General features: G+C 43.0%; 1 protein-coding gene across 2 annotated transcripts; it reads left to right on the top strand.

The window, feature by feature from the left end:
• The first annotated feature begins 1203 nt into the window (after positions 1-1203).
• Positions 1204-7670, top strand: LOC124035790 (secretory carrier-associated membrane protein 5-like). Of its 2 annotated transcripts, none has more exons than XM_046349522.1 (7): positions 1204-1452; positions 2006-2061; positions 2258-2380; positions 4653-4809; positions 5075-5176; positions 5733-5850; positions 6046-7670. In XM_046349522.1, the coding sequence occupies exons 2-7, from the start codon at positions 2055-2057 to the stop codon at positions 6235-6237; spliced, it is 699 nt and encodes a 232-aa protein (XP_046205478.1). In that variant the 5' UTR covers positions 1204-1452; positions 2006-2054; the 3' UTR covers positions 6238-7670. The 2 variants fall into 2 exon arrangements, with proteins under 2 accessions (XP_046205478.1, XP_046205477.1); XM_046349521.1 differs by having other exon boundaries at positions 1206-1452; positions 2255-2380.
• The last annotated feature ends 2705 nt before the right edge of the window (positions 7671-10375 follow it).

Raw genomic sequence — 10375 nt, 5'->3', positions numbered from 1 at the left:
GTGAAAATGTAAGTGGCTGGAAGAATCCTGATAAGGTTTTAAAAGAGAGACATGTCCAGGTGGGCAAAGATGAGGAGTTTAGTTCAGTGAGTTATTCATGGTAGATTTTATGGTAGAGTTCTCCAATTGTGTCCCTAGACCTGATTTGATTTTTAGCAAGGATCTCTTTTAGCCCAAGGGCTAATGTTCCAAGAGTCCAAGACACAAGTATGTTTTCATCCCATGCAAATATGTGCATATTTTAACTTTGTGAAAGATATTGTAATCACTGATTGGGCACCATGTATGTACGAATGATTCATGTTGGGGATATGAGTAATTGAACAAAGGGACAATTGGATCTGCTATTGGAAAGGGCAGGAGAGGCTCTGTGGTCAATACATCCAATTTGTCATGCTAATCTATTTGAGGACAACAAAGGAAGGGCTATACCAGACAGTGCAGTTTGGGTATGTTATTCATTATTGTTGGAATAAATGTGTAGAATGTTTTAACCAGTGTTGAACATAAAAGTTGAGGTTTACTGTAAACAAGAGAAGCATAGTGAAAAGGTCTGCATGCTAAATTCATCCATCATAAAGCATTAAAACATAAATGCCATATTACTCTGTAAGGTGAGGAACATTCATAGGATGAGTATGTCAACTGTATAGATAGATGATACTGTAACTCCAAGCAGTAAAGCTGTGCTGAACTGAACCCCCTGACTGACAAACCAGAAACAAAACCAATATCAACACTGCCATCTGCTGGCTAACACCCCCTCCTGTTTTGTACATTATTGATGGAATACATTAATAAACAGTAAACAATGTTAGCCCCGCCCATAAACCATATGACCCCTATCAAACAGTATAAATGAGACCCCTGACAGACCGTAATTGCTGACCATCATTTCTGCATATGAATATCAAACATTAAGTGAAAGATTGTATGCCAATGACTAACGATAATACCTACTACTTGATCATTATTGATTCATAATCCCGTATTTGATTAATTTCATAAACATTCATTTGGTGATCATTATGAGTAAAAGGATCGAAGCGCACCAGTAACACCAGAGTAGGTCACTGATGACATGGCTTTCCCTGTTGACAGCGGGCTATTAACTTCAGCACCGTGGAGAGCAGCTGCCATGGAACAAGGGAGAGCCAGATAACGATTGGATAATAATGTTAAGACGCCGAAATCGCGAGTAGAGAGCAGTGTGCCTATTGGTCAGGACTGATGGGACAGCAGATTCACGGACAATGATAGGACAGCTACGGCATTGGAGATGCATTACTTCCACGACCTCGTATAAAAAAGTGAAATAACAGTGATTTATTCGACTTTATCTCTTCATTATCAAGCTTTGTCATTCCTCATATTCGATGAGGTGGAACTGATAGCATGCAGCCGAGGGACAGAACATTGTAAATAGCAACAGTGCGCTCAGGACAGGAGGAGGTAAGCAGATTATGTTTCCAATGGAAGTCCGTTGATCCCTATCAGGATAGCACTAATTTCAAAGATAGCGGGTTGACTTGAAGCGAGTACCGGCAGTATATCGGTCTATTCAGCGAATTCAAACAAAACACCACGAATGTTAGGCTATGCAGACTGATTTAGTAAGTCTCCACTTTTACTCGCACACCGGAAGGATCCCAGTTCTTAAACCCTGAAGAGTCACCATTGAGCCGATGCCACCAACACGTCTCCGTGTGTGTGTGTGTGTGCCAGCAAATCTCTTCAGTCGAATGTGACAAGTGACAACGTTGAGATTATAGATCTCGAAAACACTGGATAAAAGCATAGCTACAGTATGTCACAAGTGGTGTCACACATAAGCTGCACACTGACATAATTGGTCCATCTCTTTCTGTCAGTAGTCTTTGTTCAATTATTGTGTTAGACCTACTAATGTAATGTGCAAATACATTTCTCCAGTGAGTGCAAAAGCTGATTGGTACTGAGTTTTAGAATGACTGCATTTACAAAGCTACACTTTCTTTATTTGTAGGTTCAAGAGATTGAGGACCAAAACAATCTGAACAATAAAATCAACAGTCATGGCTGGTAAGGATTTGCATTCAATTTAAATGGACACATTTTGGTACATTATCATGGTGTTCAATGAAAGTCATTTACTCTATGGTTTGGCTCTCATCAACCAACCAATCATACAAACAATATTATCTAGCCTAACATGACACACCTGCAAATGCTACCAATGTATTAATGACTCATGAAATGATTGTCATTTCTCCAGCAGAGAATAACTTCCCTCCAATACCGGGGTTCATCCCCCTGCAGCCGTGTTTCTACCAGGACTTTGACGAGGAGATCCCTGAACAGCATCGCACCATGTGCAAGAGACTCTACCACCTGTGGATCTGTGAGTGCCCACTGCCCACTAGCCACAGCCCACTAGCCACTGCCCACTACCCACAGCTCACTAGCCACTGCCCACTACCCACAGCCCACTAGCCACTGCCCACTACCCACAGCTCACTAGCCACTGCCCACTACCCACAGCCCACTAGCCACTGCCCACTACCCACAGCTCACTAGCCACTGCCCACTACCCACAGCCCACTAGCCACTGCCCACTACCCACAGCTCACTAGCCACTGCCCACTACCCACAGCTCACTAGCCACTGCCCACTAGCCACAGCCCACTAGCCACTGCCCACTACCCACAGCCCACTAGCCACTGCCCACTACCCACAGCTCACTAGCCACTAGCCACTGCCCACTACCCACAGCCCACTAGCCACTGCCCACTACCCACAGCCCACTAGCCACTGCCCACTACCCACAGCCCACTAGCCACTGCCCACTACCCACAGCCCACTAGCCACTGCCCACTACCCACAGCCCACTAGCCACTGCCCACTACCCACAGCCCACTAGCCACTGCCCACTACCCACAGCCCACTAGCCACTGCCCACTACCCACAGCCCACTAGCCACTGCCCACTACCCACAGCCCACTAGCCACTGCCCACTACCCACAGCCCACTACCCACAGCCCACTAGCCACTGCCCACTACCCACAGCCCACTAGCCACTAGCCACTGCCCACTACCCACAGCCCACTAGCCACTGCCCACTACCCACAGCCCACTAGCCACTGCCCACTACCCACAGCCCACTAGCCACTGCCCACTAGCCACAGCTCACTAGCCACTGCCCACTACCCACAGCCCATACTAGAACAACTCTAGTCAGCCACACTGTTATAGTCCACATATTTAGGGGTTATGATCTCTTATTGCATATACTTGTTTCACACTACTGAGCTGAGCCAAGAGAGCCTAGCCAAGCTGCACTGCGCTGGCCTGATTACTCATCAACCATAGTTGCTGGAACTGTGCTGGAAAGGAACGTGTTAAAAGGAAAATAAGTGTGCCAGGACAGTACGGTTCAGGAAGGCAAAATAGTGTGAAACAAGTTTCCCCTCTGTGCAGAGTTTCTGTGTAGCCTACTGTTCAGATTAGATCATTGTGGTGAACACACGGGAGCTGACAGTTAACCTCTCCCATGCCACATGGGTTGTCTTCATCCACCACAGCTACAAAGAATGACGGAGGGTGTTCTGGTTGAACTAGATATGTGTATGTCGGTGGTGGTCGGTGCCGTTTAAGATGAGGGAAGAGCATTTTTTTTTTATGAGCACGAGCATGGACTAAATCAATTATTTAGTGACGTGAATATATTTTGTATAATTTTATCTAAAAATGATCACTTTTCCACTGTTTCACTATTTACATTTTCCTGAAATTCACTGAGTATCTGCCTTCACTAGTGTGTCTGTCATCCAGGCCCGTGGGATGATGCATATGCTGCTCCTTCTTCACATTTAATGACTTATCTCTCTCTCTGCAGATCCCCCATTAAGTGATAAACATGTAAACAGGTATTCTGTACCTCTGTGTTTGCACTTAGACACCAAATCCAGTGTTGATGGAATGTTGTGCTTTGCTCTGCATGTTTGATGTTTCCATGAGTTTATGTGTCCATGATTTCAGTCATTCTAAACTTTAACCCCCTAAACTCACCTCATTGAATAGTCACCCTTGTCACATTAGATGTATTGGTCAAGAATAGACAGAATTGTACAGAAAACTCAAAGGTATTCTTTGCTCAACTTAACCAATTAAAATAGTTCTAGCCTTCACTTTGTTTCTTTGCCTGAGATGAAAAAAAGACTAATCACTTAATGGGTCTATTATTATAGCTCTGGTTGGGTTTGTAAAAGACTAATCACTTAATGGGTCTATTATTATAGCTCTGGTTGGGTTTGTAGCTTGGATGAAGGGATATCTCTTCCCTTTGTGGACCAGTAATTGAAGCTGATTGGCTGCCTGTGGCAGTTCTGTGGAGCAGGCCGGAACTGAACCTCTAGCTCACGCAGTGCTTTAAATTACAACCAATTTGTTCTTAAGAACAGTACGTTTGCTAGATTACTGAGACTTAGAGCAAAACAGAGAAGAGAAAAGAAAATATGGACATCTACAGAAAGGACACCCAAGGAACCGGAGTGGACAGAATGTGCACAGTTATCTGAGAGCTGGTTCCCTGACTGGGGTTATACTGTATTATGCTTTTGCATTGTTCTACTGGTGTGTATAACAGTGTGTTCTCCTGGTGGTGTGTTTTATAGTGTATGCAATCACCCTGGCTGTGAATCTGGTGGGCTGCTTTGTGTGGATGCTGGGTGGAGGGGGTGTGACAAATTTTGGCATGGCCATCATATGGTTGATACTCTTCACCCCCTGCTCCTATGCATGCTGGTTCAGGCCCATCTACAAGGCCTTCAAGTAAGTGGATTTCATACACATCCATAAGGTATCCAAGTACCACTAGATCTTTTTAAGCTATAACTAGGGCCCATAGTTTTTCTTGATCAGGCTATGTGGTCAGGAAAACCCCCCCAATCTTACTATGACACCATTATGCTTGATCATAGTGATATACCGTCAGTCAAGGGAAATCAGTTACCGCCAAGAGAAATCTAACAAGTACCACACTGTGTAATGTGCTGTGTGTCCGTGTATTTACAATTCCTTTTTGTCGTTCTCCGAGGACTGACAGCTCGTTCAACTTCATGGCGTTCTTCTTTGTGTTCATGGCCCAGGTGGGCATCAGTATTATCCAGTGCATAGGGATCCCAGGCTGGGGAAACTGGTAAACTGCTTACACATTCAAATCACCTTCAATAATAAGCCCGTTATAAATGATTATACACATGTATAAATGCTTAGAAATGTTCCATAATGTATTATGAAGGAAAGTTATTGTGTTACCGACAAATGTTTAGCCAAAACATTTATGTCTTTAAAACAACAGCAGTATAACCTCCTACATTACCACATCCTGTCATATCATTAACAATGCAATAGATGACAGTCAGGAAATAGCCTCACTCAGGACATTTATGACTCCATTCTGTCATTAGGTTTGAGTTTAAGGCTGTTAAGGGCTAAATGTCACCTGGCTTCACTTTGATTAGCAGATATAATTGTAATGGCAGCTTCCATAAAGTGTATAAATGTCAACATTCAGAAATGGATGGTTTTATATGTGGGATATAAAACTTTTTTTTAAGGCTGATCCATGATATTAGCCTGCTACATAAAGTGATCATGATCGCTGTCAATGTTTGGAAGGTCTTCCTAAATTTTGGTATACTCAGTGTACACGAGCAAACGGTAACTATCTTCTTCTTCTCTACATCTCTCAGCGGCTGGCTGGCCACCATCTCTTTCTTCAGCTACAACCTTTGGATCGCCTTGCTGATGCTTATCCCCACCCTCTTTTTCACTGCCACGGCAACGCTGTCCTTCATCGCCCTCACCAAGGCAAGTCTGTACCATCTGTGTTCCGTCACAACCATGGGACACGTAGAGCATGAAGATGTGCTGATCTTTATGTCAGTCACTCATGCCCAGTGTACCGGCTGGTGCATAGGGCAGCAACAAAGGTCTCCATTGCTCTCTGTCATCTTTATGTGCAGCCTGACATTTTCCTGTCGTCCCACTGCTCCCTCTCTCCAGGTCCATAACTTCTACCGTGGCAGCGGGGGCAGCATAGGCAAGGCTCAGGAGGAGTGGACCACAGGGGCCTGGAAGAACCCCCACATCCAGCAGGCAGCGCAGCAGGCAGCTATGGGAGCCGCCACGGGGGCCATGATGCCGGATCAGCAGTACTCCAGCAACACCCCACAGTACAATGACAACCAGATGTAGGGGATAAAGTGGAGGGAAGCATGTCAAAGCAGGAGCAGGAGTTTGGTATCTGTTTATCCCATCCCCCAAAAAGTGTGTCTTTATCACAACAGCTCTTTCTATAGGGCAGGGGTCTTCAACCTTTCTTGCCCAGGGACCCTCTCCCAGGCACACCGGCAACCCAGGGACCCTCTCCCAGGCACACCGGCAACCCAGGGACCCTCTCCCAGGCACACCGGCAACCCAGGGACCCCCATCATACGTTAGGGATTTGTTTTCTTCTCACATGTCTTGTCTTAGCATCAAGTGAATGATAATGTCAAGGAGAAGTAATCAACATTTCAAAAATGAATAGGATTTGGTAGATTGTTTTTCATTATTGTAATTGGGGAAGGAAGTCTAACATAGCCTATTAGCTTGAAAGGTAACTCCAAATACACCTAGAGCTGCTGTTTAGCTGGTTACACAAAGGTTAGCCATATGTTTGTAAAAATGCATGTCTAAGCCAAGAAAGCTTACCAGCAGCCAGCGACACTTGACGCACTGGTAGCCGATATCAGATACTCCGGTGAGTGTAATTGGCTCCAATAAGTGTAATTTGCTTAATATTAGGAGTTAAGAAATAATGTCGACATCATTAGAAGGATGATATTCTCCTCTTTTCAGCTGTAATCATTTATTCTATTGTTGCTAGCGACATACCCCTGCTATAGGGCACTACACTACACTTCCACACGATACCAGCTGACTCTGAACACCCATAACGTAAAGACATTTCATGTTCTCAGCATCTACACTGAACTACAGTATCCGGTTTCGACTATGTGATGTCATATTTCTGCTTCCGCTGCTTTGTCTTGGTGCGTCACATCAAAGACGTGTCCCTATCTTATGTCACTGTGTTAGCAGGGCCCTGTGGCCATATGCACACAGCACCAACTCTGCTCGTCAGAGCTCAATCTGATCACCCACTATCCTCTCCTCTATGATCTTCGGTTTTGGTTTTTGGTAGCCTCCTCCTGCTCATGACTTGTAAAGTCATGCTCATGATATAGTATCTCAATTATATATTTGCTTGTTTTTTTCATAGTAAGTTACTGGACTCTAGGTTTTGCCGTGAATAAATGTAGCCACTGGCTGTAGGAAGAGAGCCATGTAAGACTGTGTTTGAGTGCAATACTATTCACTTTTAAATTTGTATTTTTATTTTATTTTTTAAATCTACTGATTTCAAAGCGGATAAAAGCGGTTTATTACAGAATGTAGCACTGGGATAACTTTAATATTTTACCAGGAGTGTTTATGTACAGTAGGAGATGGCGTATTTGGTAATAAATATGTACTTTGTATACTAGTGAATGCCAGCTGATTGAACAAAACGGACTCTCCTCTGAGCCATCAGGGTATTATTTTCAGGTAATGCAGAGCTATAAACACTGGGCACAAACTGTGAACCTTTGCCCTTCACGTCCATGTGTATGTTTTTGATAGCTTATATAATATGTATTTAAAATGAACCCATAATCCTGTTTTTGATTTAATACTGAGGAGGTAGCGAGATTTGGAAGTCCAATTCCTTCGAGTTTAACCTGGACGTTGGTGTTGATGTCCCTGGGGCTCACTGTGTACGTTCATCGGGCTCGCTCAGAGGCTGTTTTAAAGAGACTCGATGGAGAGATAACTGTGTGCTACCAGCTCCTAGGCCCGAGCTGAAGGATTGCAGGCCAGTCGCATTTATCCACAGTCATGGAAATGGGACTTTCTTCTGAAAGTCTGAGAAGTAATGAATGAAGTAATGAATGAAGTAATGAATGAAGTAATGAATGAAGTAATGAATGAAGTAATGAATGAAGTAATGAATGAAGTAATGAATGAAGTAATGAATGAAGTAATGAATGAAGTAATGAATGAAGTAATGAATGAAGTAATGAATGAAGTAATGAATGAAGTAATGAATGAAGTAATGAATGAAGTAATGAATGAAGTAATGAATGAAGTAATGAATGCGTACCAAAACACAGAACTCGTTTTAGGGGACTATTGTACAAAATGTCTTTAGAACAAGGCTCTCTTCTAATAATTAGCTGCTTTATCATCTGAATCAATTAAATTGCAACTGGGGTTGGAAGGAAAACCTACATGAGGGTATCTCCAGGATCAGGGTTGGAGAGCCCTGCTTTAGATAAACATGTAATGTCTAATGTAAATGAATCAATGTGAGCTATAAATTAATTGCTAGGATTTCTCGTTGTGTTTTGTGTTGAATCTCAACATGTCTTGGAGGGTGTTCTTTTTTAAAACGTGTGTAGTTAACGTCTTGTCTAGGGTTGACAATGTTAGACAGCAGCGTTGCATTGTATGTCTTGTTGTACCATTGTTTGACCACAGAGGGGCGCCGATGGTTCCTTTTATTTGTATGAGAGAAAATCCCTGATATCCAAGCTGCCTGCACTCAGATGTCTGTCTATCCATACGGTAGACTTTAGGTCTATAGCTCAGTCAGTATTCAGTCAACAGCTCAATGGTTCCTCTTGTTCCCAAGTAATAGCTACATGTGACCAGGAAGGAAGGGAAGAGATAGAGCCTTACATCTAAGTGGGCTCCAGTCAGCCGCAGCCTGGCTCATACTGCCCTCCTGCCACCTCTCTCTCTCTCACAGGGGCAGATGGCTGAGCAGGCGGTCCCCGTGAACACATTACAGTGTGCTCTAAGCTGTAGGGGAAGAGTGAGACATTTATGGCACGGTGTGGGTGCCACTTTCTCTGGGGTAGTAGGGGTTTGAAAATGACCTAAATGGGCTCCTATTGAGGGAAGAAGAGAGAGAGAGCAATAGGAAAACAGTGTTTCCCAGGTGTTCACTAGTTCATGTTCTAGCTAGATCACTAACCTGGCCAATTATATATATACCAAGGCCCCTTAACCCCTCAAGTAGCTGTATTCAACATTATTACAGTATGCAAATTATTTTAGAGAAATCCCCCAAACCTATACTTCCTTTCTCTCCTACATCTATAAGGAATTAGCTATGTACTCAGAACTATGTACTTTGGTGTAAGCTATGCAGATAACCCTTGACTATGGAAGGGTTGTGTTTGTAAGTACAGTTGTTTGGGCTTAGATTAGCCTGCGACTGATGTAAAGGTGTCTAGAGCACTGTTAGCTTAAACTGTGATATAATCAGTATTCAATAAGCTCCGTCTATGCAGTAATCAAGCAGAAGCATTGACCAACGTTTTCCCCTGGTGCAAGTTCATGTGCAACCACCACAGCTCACACAGTACCAGCAGATGCTGTTGCTTCTTTGTCATGTCCATGTCATTAAATGTGTGGGAGATCATTGAACCAGTGGGATATGCTTATGCTTATGCTGATCATGTGAGATGGCGTGGTCATCATGGAGAGACAACTGGACAGCACAGTTAGAAGAGGACTTTTATTCTAAAGTGTAATTGTTACGTACATTTAAAAATGTTGTCTTGTTGTTTTATATTTTGATTTCCCTTACGGACATTAAACAAACTCTATTCCATTTTATGCCTTGAATATATAGAGTGGGGTAAAAAAGTATTTAGTCAGACACCAATTGTGAAAGTTCTCCCACTTAAAAAGACGAGAGAGGCCTGTAATTTTCATCATAGGTGCACTTCAACTATGACAGAAAAAATTTGAAAAAAAATCCAGAAAATCAAATTGTAGGATTTTTAATGAATTCATTTGCAAGTTATGGTGGAAAATAAGTATTTGGTCAATAACAAAAGTTTATCTCGATACTTTGTTAAATACCCTTTGTTGGCAATGAGAGAGGTCAAACGTTTTCTGTAAGTCTTCAAGGTTTTCACACACTAGTTGCTGTTAGTTGCTGTCACTGTATTAGCTCTCCAGTCCCTTGCTGATTTTGGAACCAGGCAGTTAAATATGTGTTATGAAGGTGTTGTATAATTTCAGCCGGTAGTTTTGAAAGTAGCGCTCACGATCCAAAACTGGTCCCCGAAAATGGTGTGCTATTGTGTACAACATCATCCATTTCATATGATATGTGACACCCCGTCCTGCAAACCATATAATATGTTACATATTCCAGGGGAATCTGCAGTTGCTATTCATTTGTTGACTTGAATTAATGAATTATTGATATGTACCCATTGAATCTTGAAGAATA

This window comes from Oncorhynchus gorbuscha, linkage group LG05 (genome assembly GCF_021184085.1).
Source record: "Oncorhynchus gorbuscha isolate QuinsamMale2020 ecotype Even-year linkage group LG05, OgorEven_v1.0, whole genome shotgun sequence".
In the NCBI taxonomy this organism is placed as follows: Eukaryota; Metazoa; Chordata; class Actinopteri; order Salmoniformes; family Salmonidae; genus Oncorhynchus; species Oncorhynchus gorbuscha.
The sequence above is the reverse complement of the archived record's forward strand: the minus strand, read 5'-3'. Positions and strand labels throughout refer to the sequence as shown.

Bases quoted from the DNA above. Each gene is read 5' to 3' on its own strand.
- LOC124035790 (XM_046349521.1), top strand. The intron at 4,810-5,074 runs GTAAGTGGATTT...TCGTTCTCCGAG, and splicing joins CCCATCTACAAGGCCTTCAA to GACTGACAGCTCGTTCAACT. The intron at 5,851-6,045 runs GCAAGTCTGTAC...CCCTCTCTCCAG, and splicing joins CCTTCATCGCCCTCACCAAG to GTCCATAACTTCTACCGTGG.